The sequence below is a fragment of the Chenopodium quinoa genome, unplaced genomic scaffold (genome assembly GCF_001683475.1).
Source record: "Chenopodium quinoa cultivar QQ74 unplaced genomic scaffold, ASM168347v1, whole genome shotgun sequence".
Taxonomy (NCBI): Eukaryota; Viridiplantae; Streptophyta; class Magnoliopsida; order Caryophyllales; family Amaranthaceae; genus Chenopodium; species Chenopodium quinoa.
In genome coordinates this window covers 1,128,523-1,146,668 of record NW_018743937.1, presented here as the reverse complement: position 1 = coordinate 1,146,668, position 18,146 = coordinate 1,128,523, and the positions used below count along the sequence as shown (strand labels likewise).

The 18,146-nt window shown below is 35.4% G+C and overlaps 1 protein-coding gene across 1 annotated transcript; it reads right to left on the bottom strand.

Moving 5' to 3' along the window:
* Positions 1-1,102: 1,102 nt before the first annotated feature.
* Positions 1,103-17,233, bottom strand: LOC110688693 (BRASSINOSTEROID INSENSITIVE 1-associated receptor kinase 1-like). The gene is made up of 11 exons (XM_021865435.1): positions 17,003-17,233; positions 16,111-16,240; positions 15,956-16,027; positions 14,736-14,879; positions 3,989-4,060; positions 3,817-3,891; positions 3,623-3,684; positions 2,969-3,097; positions 2,529-2,870; positions 1,867-2,261; positions 1,103-1,604 (listed from the first exon to the last, which is right to left on the bottom strand). The coding sequence occupies exons 1-11, from the start codon at positions 17,088-17,090 to the stop codon at positions 1,287-1,289; spliced, it is 1,827 nt and encodes a 608-aa protein (XP_021721127.1). The 5' UTR covers positions 17,091-17,233; the 3' UTR covers positions 1,103-1,286.
* Between the last annotated feature and the right edge of the window lie 913 nt (positions 17,234-18,146).

The following is an 18,146-nucleotide window of genomic DNA, read 5'->3' as shown; positions in this document are numbered from 1 at the left end:
AAGTAATATTCATGATTCATCAGACATACACTATATGCAGAATTAATTCCTTAATTAATTCTTACAATCGTCAAAACTTAAGCAAAATAATTCCTTGAATTCAATCAACCAGAGTGTTAAGAAATAATTGCCCAATCAAGTACTAGCTAGATAACGTAATTTAATATACTCACAAAGTCACAAGTAGCCAAAGAAGCTTAGTAAAGTAGGCTTGTAGCATATATCTATATTAGTTATTACATGCAGACATGTATAATAATCAACATATATAATTGCATTTTTATAAATAATCATATATAGCATGAAAATAACTAATGAGTATAAGCAATACTATCACAAGCTTACAATCCATAATTGCTTAATACATAGTAAATCATGATAACTACAAGAATGATATACTCCATACATAATAAAAGAAAGTGATATGACTAAAAAGAATCACAACACTATCTAACTTTGACATATCAAAATTAAAAAACTATAGGTCAAATAATCGTTTCTTAAATCAATAAGGTTACACATTCATAAAAAACATAAAATTTGCTCCAAATATAAGAAAACATTCTAAATTCCACATGTTAATAAATAGACATTTAACTTTTAGATTGTTAGAATATAAGCAAATTAAACAAAAATACTTATCTCAATGTTGTGTAGACCAAATTGACAATTGCCGCGTCGTGGATAACCACTGACCTAAAAGACGATTCCGCGCTACCCCGGTGCAGTAGTTATCAAGCGGTCGCCCTCCAGGATAAGCACGGCGCCGGAGTTTGTGTGCACTCACAAACCCGACTGGAACTCAGAATACTTGCCCAAAACCGAAGGAATATTTTATGAAGAGAAGAGAGGAAGTAATTGTATTTTAGTATATGTTTAAGCTTGTAAAAGCACATATATATATAGAGGCCAAAAAAAGGTAATGTGCAACATTGAAGAAGGCAACAACCAGCTTGATTTAAGGAGAAATGGCAGCCATAAAAGGCATTAACATTTTGCCATTAAACCCCCATTAAACAGCTAACAATTAGGGAATCAACCCAACAGTCAATAATTATTGTAATTGATCACAACTTTCCAAAACAAGATCAAGCCAAAGAAGAGAAAAACATAATTGAAAGATAGATATCAATGTGAGACTTTATCACATTTGTTTTCCCTCTCCTTTCTTTGTGTTTCACTCAAGAATTTCCAACAATAATTAGTTATCGCATTGCTAGATTAAACTATATAATTACTGGAGGGCCTTAAATACATAACAGTAAGTGTATAGCCGACCAAACATATCATCTAGCACCGGACAATTCATCAGCAAAGAGGTTGGAAGTAGAGTCTAGAACCCAATCAATATTAGAGTGGTGAATGTGTTTGACTTTCTTACATAACAACTCCTCCTCCTCCCATCTCACCCATCTCTCAGCTAAACCATCATCATCTTCGAGCATTCTAACCACCTCAGACATCTTTGGCCGTCTTGTGGGAGAAGTTTGCCTACAAAGTAAAGCGATCTTGATCAACTGCTCGGCTTCATTCTCAACGTAATTGCCCAGCAATTCACCATCAACTAATGTTTCCAGTTTTTTCTCCTGCAATACTCCGTATACCTAAATACATGCAACATCATTCCCATATTAGTTACTAGGATGTCTAAAGTAATATTAGACATGAGTATTTTATGCACTCAAGTGTTAAAATAAGATAATACCTTCGTTAATATTTAGTTGCAACAAAGAAAATTTGTCTGTCTCACAAATAATACCCTTTACTACAACTAAAAATTAACGCAGGTAGTATGGCCCCCACAACTGGAATGTAAAGTGTGGAGGATATGACATTAATATTATTTAAGATGAATCGTATACATACCCAATCTATCCATGTAATATCTTGTTTATCAACTAGAGGGATAAGATGTGATGCTCTCTGTCTAGTGATGATCTCCAAAAGCATGGCCCCATACCCAAAAACATCAGTTTTTTCTGAAGATTTTCCAGTGGAAAAATACTCGGGCGCAATATGCCCAATTGTGCCACATACTTTTGTAATGACGTGAGTATGTTTGTAGTCAATAAGCTTCGCCAACCCAAAGTCCCCAACAACTGCTTCGTACTCATCATCTAAAAATATATTGTCAGTCTTTACATCGCGATGGATGATTTTTGGATCACAATGCTCGTGCAAATATGCAAGTCCTCTTGCCACTCCTATTGCGATTCTCTTTCTAATTTCCCAACTGAGCGGTGGTTGTGTTGCAGGACGTTCTGTAAAAAAACAAATCAATATGATAAAATTATATTTACAAGGTATAAGCTGACTTTTATAAAGAACATACACTTTTCAGGCACAATTTTATTTTTTTCATTTAATCAATTTGGTTAAATTATAATTGACACTTTAACCGGGTAAATGAAAACCTTATGCAACAACTACAAAATTGTTCACGCAGTGCAAGTCTATAAATAATTTTTGAACATCCCAAATTAAATTTATGTGACTATTAATTAATTATAAAGATGGATGGTGTTTACCTCTCAAACAAGATGCTACGCTTCCATTAGTCATTAGAGGATAAACAAGCAATCTCTCTATGGGGGTTGTGCAATAACCATACAGGCGAAGCAAATTGTGATGAATAGCCATGCTAATCATTTCGATCTCAGTTTGAAACTGGATTTCTCCAACTTGGGTACATTCTTTTTTAAGTCTTTTAATTGCCACAAGAGTGCCATTAGACAAGCGCCCCTTATATACGTTTGCAAATCCACCTTTACCAATGAAGTTGCTATTACTAAAATTATCCGCTGCAATTTTTAGTTCTTGGAAGGAGAAACTTTTTAACTGTCCATGGTGAAGTTCTGGAAATCCATTATCTATGATTAAGAAAACAACCATGAATGAAACTACATCAAATGTAATAACATGAGTACTAATATGATCTTAACGAGCTATAAGTGATATTTTCACTAACCAGGGACGTCAATGAATTGATCTCGGTGTTTCTTAAGTTTCCACAAAGAAAGGACTATAGAAGCTGCAAGGAGCAGAGTGACACCCGCTGCAATTCCTCCAGCAATCGCTCCAATAGAGTTATTTCTTCCTGAAAAAAAAATATTTGTTAAGAATCCTTATGATGCAATCTAGCATTAGTTTCAACAAAATTTCTCGGCAAGGAGGGAAAAAGGTTAACTTTAACTCAAATAATCATTTTATTTTTCCCTCAAAGTCTCAATATGTAATGCAAGATGAACTAAAAGTCAAAAACTATTCATATCATACATATGAAGAGCCAATATTCTTTAAAGTTCACAAGGAAAAAAATACTTTATTAATCAATCTTCATAAATATTATAAACAAAATTTTATCACAAAAAATGTATATGACGTGGAAACAAATACCTCCACACCAGTAATATTTTTAACATGACAAGAACAAAATGGATGATAGAAATAAGTAGTCAAAGCACAATGCTATCTTTTGACTAGCTAATCATTTAATCATAATTCTATATTTGAACAAACTGATAATATGGTAAGAATAAGAAAATATTGTAGGAACATGTGGACAAAACAATACAACATAGTATATATTATGTACAACCATTATCATATATTATAAGCGAACCTGTTTGAACTGGTAGATCTGGACTTATTGTAGGCATCCTTAAATTACGATTGCCAATAAAACTGAAAATAAGAAGCATATATATTTACCAAAAAGGACGATTTTAAATCACCTTAATATTCAAGGATAAATTTAAGTCAAAATTCATAAGACTACATTATAATCATCAGGAAAGAATGGAGAAAATTGATGACCTTCTTGGATTGGTGAACTTCGAGAAAGAACCATTGAGAGGAACATCTCCAGTTAGCTGGTTGAATGACAAATCACTATAAGAAAGTTATATACCTCTTATAAATAATCCTACTAAAATTTTGTGACTTAGTGTATTGTTTTATAGTAATGAAAGAGAGATTCAGCACTCACAGGGTATTTAGGCTTGAAATGGTAGTCAATGACCGGGGTATTTTGCCTGACAAACTGTTGTTATTTAAATGCCTATCATCGTTGAACATTCATATCACAGAGTGTTATTTGAAGTTACCAAAAAATAAAGACAAGAAAAGAACATTTCAACAATTAAAGACATTTTCTAAAGAAAGATATAAACAAAAAAGCCAAGTAGAAGCACAAGTTTGATTCAAGCAAAATACTCGTACTACTAGAAGGAACCACCCTAAGTGTTAGCACATACACATATCTAAACAAGGATATGCATAAGAACCACAAACAAACATACGAATGATTTTGTGAAATAAAGAAAAATTGTAGCTAAGGATCCCTGATACACGACAATAGGGTAATTTACGATAGGTTCACATTGCACAATTTGCATAAGTAACTTTATGTAACTTTCGTAGGTTGCCAAATACGCGACAATTTTGAAGACTTACTTCTAAACAAATGAGTCAGCTACATGAGCCGAGTTTTCATCCTACTGATCATCATCCATGATCTATTTCCTCCATTCCCTTTCTCAATGTATTTAATCTAATTTCTTCATACCATTATTTATTTGGGTTTTTCTAAGTTATGCCCCCAAACTTTTTCGGTTTCTAAGCTGTGCCTATACCTTTTCAAACGTCTAAGTTGTGCCCTCAACCTCACTAATTTTTATTAAAAATAACCTTTGACGTTAACAATAACCTTTTTTTATTATTTTATTTTCTGATTTTTTAAATTTTTTTAAAGTGTTAAACCAATTAGAACAAGACACGTGTCAAATTAATAATGCCAGGACACCATTGTTGATAAAATAACTTAATTTTCGTTAACGGATATGGCTGTCAAAGGGTATTGTTGATAAAATATCGTTAGGTGGAGGGCACATCTTATAACTTTGAAAACGCATGGGTACAACTTAGAAATCGAAGAACTGGGGGGCATAGCTTAGAAAAACACTATTAATTTCTTCCATCCAAGTCATCTTAGGTTTCCTCAACCACTTCAAAGACTATTATGATCCCACCTTTTCCTTTCCTTACCCTTATTTCGATCTTTGTTTTACATGTTCAAACCAACGTAGTATGTTCAAACTTATTTTTCCTTCGATCCTTGTTACTTTCTCTCTCCTGCTCTATTATGTTTCTCACGATTTCCCCCAATTTCTAGGGTTTGTTAACTCTACTTCATTACTAGTGTTTGTTTCGATTATCAATTTATAATTATATTTTCACATTTTAAATTAGTTTTGCAATTTTTTCCGACCAACAATATCTTTCTCTCCTTAACCTTAACCCTGACCCTAACCCATGGCTCGTCCTAAAAAACACAAAAAATGTTAATGATCGTGTGAGTAAAATTTGTCGTTCTAAGATTCTAAAAAAGGCTACGTATTTTGCTTGAAAAGTGTAATGTCAAATATGGGTCCAGGCCGCACATGTCACGGGAGAGTACAAGTCTACTACTTTACAAGACCAAGGAGATTCCAACTCAAAATCATATGGCAATGAGGGGAGTAATCCCCTATAGTATTATATAGTGGTGGTAACTCTTGAATTCTTTCAATGTGGGATTCCATTACCACTACACTTTCCCTTTAGTCTTTAAGTGTGAGACAAGGGAAACGTTCACATCTGAGTTGTTTATAGGCTCAACATTTAAGAAAAACAATTGTTTGCTCTTGCCCGTAAGAAACAAGGAAAATTCAATTTATCAAGAAAGTCCGTCTAATAGATATGTCCATAACTATGTCAAGATTCAGAAGGTACACTTTGAGAGACTTGTCTCAAAGTTATGTTTCATAAAACTCATTGACAAAATTAAATTATGCTTGATTAATGAACGTAACGTTCCATCTTCATGAATAGTACTCTCTCTTATAATGCTAATGTTTTAAATAGTGGAAGATTTTGGGTGGACGGTAAAGTACCTAAATATATTGTTGTTGATTTCTACGATGATTTGTGTTGTTTGTTCCAATGTCCAAATTAATCCTTGGAGTGCAGGATGGGTCGCGGGGGAGGATCTAAATTTAATGGGGCCAACCCGTCTAATTTTAAATAAAAAAATTGGTTTTACAAAATTGGAGTGCAGTAATGGGGTCGGCGTTGGGGGTGAATCTAAATTCAAAGTAATGGAAGATGATTTGTGTTGTTTGTTCCAATGTCATTTGAATTACTTAATATGCAAATTTTGATTAATTTATCAATACACATCAGTTTTACTGAATCACGTAATTTGTTTATATATAAATTATTGGAAAAATTCACTTTAATAATCCCCAACTTTACTCAATTTACTTTAAATAATCCCAATTTTTGATTATTCTGTACTAATCCTAACTTTCACTCGCGTTTTCTTTCTTTAATTCCAAACCGATCAACAAAAGTCAATGACCTAAATTCTAGGTCAATTGACACGTGTCAAGTCGAAGTGGTCCAAAAAATAAAAAAAAAATAAAGAAAAAATATTTTTTTAAAAAAAGAAAAAAAAAAATCAAAACCAGCCACCAGCAGCCCACCGCCAACCCCGAAGTACCGCCTCCATAGTCCCAACCCTAAAACCTCCCCAGAAACCGCCCTAAACCAGCGAAATCAGCTCCCTCTGCCTCCTCCCCCACCCTCTAAACCAGCCATAGCCAAACCCTTGTGTCGAAACCGTTACCCATAAAACTCGAAACCACGCCCACGTCCCTAAAGCAGTCCCCATCGCCTCCCCTTACCCCCGAAACCACCTGTAAACCCTCGAAATCACCCCACCCCCAAAAACACCTAAATAATGCTGCCCACTCTCTTTCTCTCTCCTCTAATTGCCGTAAAACGCAATAAAAAAGAGTGACGGAAGGGTTTTCGGTGCAAGGAGGATTTTTGGTAGGTCTGAAAGTGGGTAGTTTGGGTGTGGGTGTTGATGGTTGAGGAAGTGCGACCACTAGCGTTGGGTAGCTGGTGGTCTTTGTTTTTTTTTTTTTTTTTTTCTGTTTTTTAATTCAAATTAATTTATTTTTATATTATTGAAGCAATTAAAGTGTGACATGTGTCATATAATTTGTTTCAAAAAAAATTAACCCTTTCTTCGGGTAATCGGTAATCCGAATTGAAGAAAGAAAACTCACGTAAAAGTTTGGATTATTATAGAATATTCAAAACTTGGGATTATTTAAAGTAAATTGAGTAAAGTTGGGTTTTTTAAAGTGATTATTAAAGTGTATTTTTCTTAAATTTTTTAATAGTATTTGTTTTATTTAACTTTTCATATCTTATTAACTAGTTATACACATCAATTTTATTAATACACATTAGTTTTCCCCTCCTAAAATGCAAGATAGGAATCAAATAGCTCAATTGCAAGCTTCTGAGTTATACAAGTAATAAAAAATGGAGTAATGCTATTGTTTTCTATGCTGTTGGTTATTACCCCATTATAGATGTTGTGCATCTATTATATCTTAACAATTGAGTAATATTCAGAAACTTGATATTTTTATGGCATAATGATAGTTATTTCATTGTTAGTTTGCACTCCGTTGATTATACATATGCAATTATATATATGCTCTGGCCCTCGTATGTTTACTGAAAAACCTGTTATTCTGAATTTTTGGAATGCCAAGTTTAATTTTCATGCTGAAATCCTAAGAACTGTTCCAATCTAGGTCAAATTTCCTAATTTGCCTTTAAACTATTGGGGTCCTGAGACTCTAAGTAGAAATTAGAAGCTTGCTCGGGGTTCTTATTTATGTTGATGAGTGTACATCTAGGCAACTTAGAGTTTCATTTGCTAGAGTTCTTATCAAAATAGATGCTACTAAAATGCTGCCTAAATCCTTTTATGTTGAAAGCCCTTTTGGTGAACTATTAATACTACAAGTAGTATATGAATGGACTCCGCCTTTTTGTTCCAAATGCAGTAATGTAGGTCATGATTGTGCTACTATTAAGTCTGTCCCTAAGATGGCTCAAGCCAAGCAACTAGCAGCTTCCACCAAGCAGCACCAGCTTTGGGCCCTTAAGCCTACTCAGGCTCCAACTACTGCTGTTGTTCACAACAAAACTATTCATAGACCTATTATTGTCACACCTGCTGCCACTACTACTCAAAATAACTCCGATGAAGGGTGGAGAATAGTGGGGAGGAAAACTAAGAATCAGACTCATAGAGATACTCAACTAGCTGCTGGCCACTCTAATGTGTATACGGGTCTTAAAATTTTTTAATATGATGGTGCTGGTGGTTTTACTATTAAAACTATTAGGGGTGAGGGTAACCTCCCCTCTAGTGCTATAATGATCCTAATCTGGAATGTTAGGCCCCTGGCAAAGTAGCTGATGTGAAAAAGCTACTTCATTCTCATCTCATTTAGTTGATGTTCTTAATATTTTGAAAACTAGGGTTAAGGCTCATAAGAGTGCTATTTTTCAGAGAAAATTTAACCCTGCTTAGTCTTCGGTGTCCAATTATAATTGTTCTCCTAAGGGCAAGATTAGGGTTGGGTGGAATGCTGATAAAGTCACTCTTGTTGTTCTTAATGTGCATGAGCATTTTATTCACTATACTATTAGTAATAAGGATCTTTCTTCCCAAATTCAGTGTGATAGTCACTTATGGGCTTCACTCCATTGGCTCAATGGGAGGGGGACAGGAATCTTTCTTTGCAGAATATATCTTGGCTTTGTATTGGGAGTTTTAATATAATTCTTAGTTCTCGGGATAAATTTAATGGAAATCTTGTATTTGATTACGAGACTAAGGATTTTAAGGGTTTTATTGATGATATGGAGTTATCTGAAATGAAGAGTAAAGGTGCTTTATTCTCCTGGTCTAATAAAGCTTAATTTGGTCTTAGAACTTTTACCAGGATAGATAGAGCTTTGGTTAATCAAGTTTGGCTTGATGTATATGGCCATGTTCAAGCTGTGTACCACCCCCTTCTGTTTCTAATCACTATTGTGTGCTTATTGATATTTTCCCTGCTCATGCCGGAAATGGTAGGCATTTTAGGTTCTTGAATTGTATTGCTGATCATTGTAAGTTCTTTGAGACTGTCTCTCAGGTCAAGCTTGGATTGCTTAGGGATTTAGTGTTTGGAATAAACTTAAAGCTGTCAAGAGTGCTACTAAGCTTCTCCACAATACACTAAGCGTTTTGGTAACATAGATGAGAAGATTGATCAAGGTAAAGATGTTTTACATGATATTCAAGTTTAGATTGCTCAAAATGTTGGTTATTCTATGTAATAAGGAAGTTGATGTTGCTTAAGCTGTGAAACATTAGATTGATTTTAAAAGAGTATTAGAGTTGATTGGATCAAATTTGGTGATAGAAGTAATCATAATTTCTTTTCAGTCATGAAGAACAAACAGGCTAGGAACAAGATGGATTGTATTCTGATTGATAGTTAGGTTGTTGCGCCTAAATTTTCACTACAGGTTCAGATGTCTACAGCTTTCTAGATAACAAGTTATAGATTTCTACGTGATCAACTACCTGGTTCCGGGTATTAAATGAAGTTAAACAAAGATATTTCCAAGGAATATATTAAGAGAATCCAAGTTTGAATAGTCAAAGTTGTTATAAGTTTTCCTACGATTAAGGAAGGCATATTTCCCACTAAGAATAAGTCAGTTGGAAATGTTAATTGTATCTGCACCACAAATCAGTCCACATCCGTCAAAGACCAAATCAAGGAGCCAAACTACTTCTCCTATTTTCACAGAGGACACTCCCACTACTCTCCAACTGACCATTGGCAAAGATCAAGTCAAAGGATAATGGATAAGAGCACGAAAAATGTGGCATGAATCTAACTCCTACTTTCAAGGAATCATCAAAGAAATTTTTACAAGACTTTAAAAGGCTCTCCTATTATAAATAGGATGAAAAACAACTATAAAAACACAAGATACGAGCCCTAGGCATTATATTCCATAGCCATTAGCAATTAGCACTAAATTACATATTCATTCTTGATAAAAAATAAAAAAAAAAAAAAAAAAAAAAAAAAAAAAAAAAAAAAAAAACAACCTCTGTTGTACCCGTACTTAATTCTTAAACTAGTATATTGGTGGACTCATTGCCACCCGCAGTTTTTACCCTTATTTATGGGTTTTCTGCGTCATCATCTTGCATCTCTTCTTCCCTTCCCCCTTTATTCATCTTTCATGGGTTATTAATCCTTAGTCATTGAACCTACATTATCATTAGTATCTTTATTAATCTAGTTGTTGTCCTATTGAACCTGGTCGAATCTAGTGATCAGATTTTGGCCTAAACACAGGTGTTACTCAAGGGTGTTGTTTTAGATGAGATTATTCATTTTTACAAAGGTTTGATTGGGAACAAGGCTTCTTGGCTTCCTACTTTTGACCTGGCTACTATGAGAAAAGGTCAGCTGCTTAGTTTGTCTGCTCAACAGTTTCTTATTCAGCTTGTTTTTCATTTTGAAATTGATAATGCTCTAAAGGGAATCAATAGCTCTAAATCTTTAGCATTGATGGTTTTAACTCTTTGTTTTCTAAGAAAGCTTGGCATCTTGCGAAGGCTGGTATGTATTTCAGTGTTATTGATTTCTTTAATTCTGGAAATATAGATATTCACTAGACTGCACTACTATCACCTTGGTCCTTAAAATTCCTAACCCTTCCTTTGTTAAGGATTTTAAACCAGTCTCTTGCTGCAATGTTGTTTGCAAGCTTTTTTCTAAAATTATCACTACTACGTTAATTGTTGTTATTGATGAAGTAGTGGATACTGCTCAAGTTGGGTTTATACCCGGTAAACATATTGGAGATAATATTTTTCTTGCCGCAAAGCTCATCAAAGGCTACAATCATAATTTGCAGAAAGCCTATGATTCTGTAGAGTAGGGATTTTTTTAATGTTGTTGCGGAGCTCAGTTTTCCTCGAGTCTTTATCGACAATTATTGGGTGCCATACTTTTCTATTTTGATAAATGGAGTTCTCGCTCCTCCTTCACTGTTTAGAAGGGTCTAAGGCAAGGTGACCCAATGGGCACCGAAACGTGTGGCGCGCTCTAGCCTTTTGGCGGTTAGAACACTATCCTTGTATGGAAGAGGGGCTTGTGAGCACAAAGCAACACAAGCGGGAAATTAAATCTTGGGAGCACTCACGTCTATTTGGCGAAGGAGTGCGAGTGATCGGGGCTTGGGCAGCCAAAACTTCAAAGAAGACACAAGCGGATCTGAACTACGAATTCTTATAGCATCAAGTTGGTGTGGAGGGGATCTATTATGCAAGTAAGACATAGTATCTATAAACTTCTAACAACAAACAAGTATAAAAGCAAGTCAGCACTTGATAGAAGGCTTTTAGATTTCATTTATCATTCACCCTCTAAAGAGCTTTAATTTGTTTACATGGAGAATCCCTGGTGAACACTACACTACACTAACAGCAATACAATAATGGGATCTCAAGCCTATAAAAAAAAAAAAAAAAAAAAAAAAAAAAAAAAAAAAAAAGTAAACTTTGTGAAAGCATTAAAAGGGCATCTAATACATCAAAAGGAGCGGGATTCTAGCATCCCCTCCCGCTTAAATTGTCGATGACCTCGTCGACTTACAAAAATTACAATCAAAATTTGAAAATCCTAATCTAGCTTGAGTCTCTGGTGCACCGTTAATGCGACTGGCTTGTTGAATCTTCGTCGACTCTATATCTGGATCTTCGTTGTTGTCAAGGAGCTGGTCTCTAGGGTGGCTATTCTCGAACAACTTGTTAAGAGCTTCATCTCTGAATTTCCTCTTGGTTGCTACATCTGTTGGGTTTTGGTGGATAGTTTCTTCCTCGGTCATCTGTTGGGGAGATGCTTCCTTAAGACTATGGTGGTGAGCTTGCAATTGTGGCTGGTGTCTCTTGGGTATCCATTATCTTTGCGATCCCCTACGCGTGACCTCCATTGTTTGCTCGACAACTGTACTCCCTTTCTCTTGGGAAGTTGCTCTTTTGTGTCTCCTAAGTGTCTCTAGGCTCGTTGTTGCTTGCTTCGAGCAATGTTTCTGATTCTTGTTTTGGAGAGGGTGTATTTTTTATGTTGTCAGCTCATTGGGCTTCGTCTCCCGCTTCTCAAGGTCTCTAGTGCGAGCTTGTTTCTTTGATGTTGCCTCCTTTTCTAGCTCCATTACTCGCAATTCTAATAGATATCGAGCTTCTGGTTCTTCCTCAGGTGCTATCATTCTCTAGCACTCATTCGGTAGATAGAACCCATCCTATATGTGGACTCCTCATCGCTGCTAGTCTATCAATTTTCCCTTTCTCATTTGGGGCCCTTGAATGGACATTGATGACAACCTCTTCTTTGTGTTTGCACTCCCACCATTTATATGAGCCTCGACAAAGTATGTAAATTAGCGATTTTGTGTATGCCGAGGAGGTGACGACCTTAGAGTTTCCGGAGCTGTGGGAGGGGGTCCATGTTGAATTTTGAGCATTACATCCCCCAGTTCTTCTTTGGTATCCATCAATAGTGTTGGACGATACTCGAGAGCTGACCTCTATACCCCTTTTAGAGCTTGGAGCCGAGCTATCGTAGTTTCTCGGATTGATAGAATTTCCTGACTGAGTAGTCCATCAATATATCAACAGCACACATAGCAGCAAGGGTGTCAATCTTTTGCCTTAAAATCTCTCGATATGCCCATTCGTTTAACTCATTAAAAAGTTTAACACACGATCTTTCTCATTTATGTCTGTGATGTCCAACATTATCGCAGAGTATTTCTTCACATAGTCGCGAAGAGATCCCTTTTGGCGGCACTCTTGCAACTTCATCCGAGCAACAAAGTTTGTGTTGTCAGGGTAGAATTGTTCTTTGAGTTCCTCCTTGAACTCCGCCCATGTATCAATCTTTGCTCTCCCTACTTCAATGTTGACATGATTAGTGCGCCACCACAATTTGGCATCATCCGACAAGTACATGATGGCAACATTCACCTTTTGGTCGACATATTCGGAAATACTACTCCATGTCAAAGAGGAAGTTCTCAACTTCTTTGGCATCTCTAGCGTCGTTGTAGTCGCAAGGTTTGGGAGGTTTGATTTTCACCACCAACCCCATTTGCGTCTCTGCCCACATTGCACATTAGGATAGCACACTTTGTAAGTGCTTCATCGGCTCGTTCTTGAGCAAAGTTCAATTGCTCGTGGAGCGCATCTCTATCCTTCATCAATTTCACAATTTGCTCGGCTTGCTCGTGCACAATGACTTGGAGTTGGGACCATTCGTCTGCCTTCTCCTTGAGCCAAGCGAGCCTTTCTTATACGAATTCCATCCATGTGTGGCCTTCCTCGGTGCCTACACGGGTTCCTTGCGATGAGGTTTAGAACCTAGCTCTGTTACCAACTGTCACGGTTTGGGATTTGGGGATTGGAACGTGTGGCACGCTCTAGCCTTTGGCGGCAAGAAAGCTAGCCTTGTGCGGAATAGGGGCATGTGAGCACGAAGCAACACAAGCGGGCAATTAAATCATTTCATACCTCCAATCCTAAACAAAAACACCATCTGAAGTAACATATTAGATTCATCATTTTCTTTGGTTCCTTGTCTACTCCATTCTTCAATTCTTCTAAAATCTTCTCATATACTCCTATCGTCCCTCAGTACAACCACCTCACATTCATCGAATAACCTCTTAAAATATCTCATTCACCTCTCTTTGATGTTTCATCCTAGATTTTGGCCTTTTTCCTTGAAAAATTTATCACAATAATCCCACCTAGTCATACATAAAACTATTAATGAATACCCTTCAGAGAATTTCATGACAATATCAAAATAAATAAGGTATCAATTAATCATATAATTAACATCTTTACTGTGATCACAATGATACTTGATTCAATTAAGGACGAATTAATGCAGTATGTCATTAATAATTGGCGGAAGGGATAGACTTGTTAAAGCTGGCATCTTCAGTGAAGACTACTGCCTGATCTGTGGTGACCAAACTGAGTCTCACAATCACATATATTTTGAATGCCACTGCATCAAGACCGTGTGCACAAGATACTTATATGGATAGGTGTTAACACAGATAATAAAAACTTACAGATTGCAGCAACTATAAATAGATGGGTGAAAAGCTACAGTGGGAGAAAAACAAGAAGTGATCTGAATGCAGGAATAGCAGTCACCGCGTACAAGGTCTGGATGGCAAGAAAACAAAGCACTATGGAAGCAGAAAGTCCCATGTATAAAAGCCGAAGTGAAGAGAACTCAAGCTGCTTAGTTAGGATAAGAATGAGATGTGTAACATGTTATAAAGCAAAGAAGTTTTGTAAGTTTGTAAATACTAAATAGCTAGTGACTAAATTTAATTGTACTCTAATGAGTTTAAGGATAGTCCTTCCTAAAAGTTTTGCCCTCATCTTAATAAATTGATAGGTTATATTTGAAGGAGATGAATTTTTATACTTTATAAATAATGCTTGTTTTATTCACAACTAGCAATGATATTAGTCATAATTTGATACAGGACTACAAGATAATCATCCCCAAAAGCTAGCTCAAAGGGAGGAGGGCGCATTATCCTGTATAAAACCCAACAACAGCCCCCTCATAAGACCGATGTGGGACTAAAGTCCCATACCTTGCAATGGATCATAACATAATTTAGAGGAAGTTTTCAGTGCAATGAAAGTCACCAAAATGAGAAGACAAAGTAACTAATATGTTAAAACAAAAGGGTGCTTGAGAGGGTGTATAGTGGATACATACAAATTTTGAAGATTAAGGAGATTTCCCAGAGTATCTGGAATAGGACCCGTAAGATTGTTCAAACTAAGATCTAAACGCTTCAAGTTCACCAAATTCTCCAATTCAGGTGGTATTGTACCTGTTATATTGTTGTTGTAGAGTGCCCTTCCAAACAAAGAAAAAGAGTCATGAATTAACCAGGAAATAATAAGCACTGTAGAAATAGCAGTTAGCTAGAAATGTAAAATATGCCTTATGATAATCAAAATGCCTTAACTATGATTATCAATAGAAGTGAAATTTAATCCCAAACATTCAGAACTATATGCAAAGTTCCATTTTTAAAAGAACATAATAAAGTCATTATATTGGTTCTCAGGCATATACTGTATTTGCTGATACTGAAGAATTGAATGAAATTAAATATAAGCCACCATATGTGACTCCAACTTTGGCAATAAGAAATATCATGTCACCTTTCTTCAGCCTCTAGCATAGCCATAATATTGTAAGAATATTACTCACCAATTACACATGGTTCAACTAATAATTCACAGTTTTGAAATTATTCAGAGTTTGATGATTTTATGCAAATTTGCATCACCAAACCCAAACTTGCATCACTATATTAATTCACAGTTTTGAAATAATTCAGAGTTTTCCTGTGTTTCCTTGCTCCGAAGGTTTGTTGTATTAGTATTAACTTCTATGTGGCTAAGAACTTTAGTATATTGTTTACATGATTCCAGTGCTACAACAATATACATGAACTTGAATAACTTAAATGCAGAAGTGCTGAGCATGCCTTAAATTATAGAATCCAGTGCTACAACAATATCGCGGGTTTAAAAGGTTCAGATTATGCAACCTTGTATCTAAACAGTCAACACAAATAGATAACATGCTTCTCAATATGCATTATTGTTCCGTCTTGAAAAAAATAGCTAACATACAGTCCTCGAAGCAGCTATATCAAGGATCACACTGTGTTCTTGTCATTGCTATTGTTGTTAGACTTACTACTGTGCAGCACACTATGTTTCGAAAAATAACTACAGTCTAGAGTTTGTGACTCAAAACAATTCACACCCTCATCGCTAAACTAAAAATGTAATTAGCATTCAGCACAACTCTTAGACTAAAAATCATATAGATAGCAAGAAACCATTAGAAATCGATGAGTAGAACAAGAGTAACCGAGGAAACAACTAGTAAAAAATTGCTGTAAAAGCTGAACTTACAATTCTTTGAGATTTGAGAGCCAGCCAAGTTGTGGAACGAGTTGACCAGTTAATTTAAAACTTCCAAGGTCACTGAACCAAGAGGTTAAGATAACTAGTTACTGCTAATAAACAGCAAAAATTTTCATCCGGTGTATTCAGTCCGAGTAACTTACAGTTCAGTGACACTTTCATCTGTGCAATGAACATAGTGCCATGTACAAGGACCGGCAAGGCTAGGATTCCAGTTGTCTAATTTCCCATCAGGATCAACCAAATTTGATTTGAATGCGCTTAGAGCTTCAACTGTACCATAGGCATGAAGGCATCATCAGAGGCTACAACAGTTGAGCATTGAAGTGAAAGCTTTCGAAAATCAGAAAATCTAAAAAATGTAAAAAAAAAATAAAAAAATAAAAAATAAAATGGCTAATTTTCTCATTTTGTTCTTGCATTTCAATTTTTACACAGGCTTTTGTTTTAGTGGTTTGAAACAAGGATTGACATGAAGTTAGCAGTCATGCATAATTATTAAGACTTTAAGAGCAAGATAGTTAAATGTTCATCCTTGATAAATTGTGATGTTTGATTGTGCATAATTATTTATAACTATGCTACTATGCTAGCTTAGTAGCTTGATCTCTATCCAATTTTTACTATTGGGCCAATAATCTATCCAAAACCAATTGTTAAGGGTCCAATTCTGATTTCGGAATAACATATACGTAGTATATTATCTATCAATTTGATTATTTGCTCAACCCTATCTATACCCATTTACGAAGCTCAATTGAGCCCACTCGAATTTGACATTGAAAAAGACGATATTTGTTCACCACCTATACATTATCTATAGCGAGTATGACTTTACACAACCACACCCGTGACGACCCACCCAATACACATCAAAGTCATACCCATATGCCATAGTCCCATACCAGCTTCAATTACAATGCTCACAAGTCTAAACTCCTCTTATGATACTGCAGTCATTGCTTAATCAAACAACATAGCAATAAGAAAGTCAAATTCAGTCGTGCATAATTATTAAGAGCAAGAGATGTTTACCTTCATTATTAGCAGAAACATTGTGAAGATAATTAAAGACCAAAATAAAACAAATAAGAAAGAAAATGACGAAAGCTCCTTTCTCCATTTAGCTTCTTCAAACTTCTAAAATTAGATTTTGGGAAGGTAGAATATAGAAAAATTTAATATTTTTGGCATGGTACACAACAACTGTGAAGTTGTGGCCTTGTGGGAAGGGCGTGAAGAAATGTTCTTCCCTTAGAGGGAAAAAAAGTAGTAAAAAATTTTGTCTATGTCAATTTTTCAAATCTTTTACATAGTCCAATTTGTTTTTGTAAAAAGTCAACACGAGTAGAGCAAATTGAATTGTACTGATTTGGGATGGAGTCCAAAAGGGGTACTTTAGTAATTTTGACTGATATTATCGGTTTCAATTAGTATTAGGTACTACTGGAGTATCATGCTCATGATACTCCCTTATTAAGTGAAATAACATACCTTTAAAACAAAATAACAAAAATTTATAGGAAATGTTGTCTAGAACTACCCGGAAGATAGGGTGTTTTGTTAACAACTACCCATTTTTTTTTTATTTGTTTACAACTACCTGGAAGATGGAAAATGTTTGGGTAGCACAACCCAATAACGTTTTCCGTCCATATTAGACGTTAGTGGGGCCCAGCAGTTCACTTTTCCCACCTAAATTACTTCCCTAGTTCCCCCTAACAACCTTTTCTCTCTCCTCTTCATTTGCTTCTTAATTTTCCCTCTCTTCTCAATTAGAAATATTAGATTCAAGAATTCAAGCAATTGAACAAAAAATCAGGTAATCTTTCACACTTATTTTCTATATTATTGTTTTTCGCATTTGTCTACAAGTTTTACTTGAATGCAATTTAAAGAATAAGGGTTTCAATTTCTGATTGTAATTAGGGTTTATGGGTTCAATCGAATTTGGGGGTTTCGATTTCTAGGGTTTTGCGATTCAATTGAGTCCATGGTTTAGGTCACTTAGGATTAAAGATTGAATTGTGAAGCAGTTTTTAGTACTTTTTATAACTAATTGACATTGTTAATGGTAGGATGTCGAGTTCATCATACCACTCATGTATGCAATATCATCCCAACAAGTGTAGTTGTGGCATTCCACCAAAATTAGAGACAATCGTGGACTACTAAAAAC

What these genes read in the sequence shown, in the direction of transcription:
- LOC110688693 (XM_021865435.1), bottom strand. Translation starts at nt 17,090, where the DNA reads ATGGAGAAAGGAGCTTTCGTCATTTTCTTTCTTATTTGTTTTATTTTG. An exon ending in GATGAAAGTGTCACTGAACT is followed by an intron (nt 16,028 to 16,110) that starts GTAAGTTACTCG and finishes CTCTTGGTTCAG; the next exon opens with TGACCTTGGAAGTTTTAAAT. An exon ending in ATATTACATGGATAGATTGG is followed by an intron (nt 1,605 to 1,866) that starts GTATGTATACGA and finishes GCATGTATTTAG; the next exon opens with GTATACGGAGTATTGCAGGA.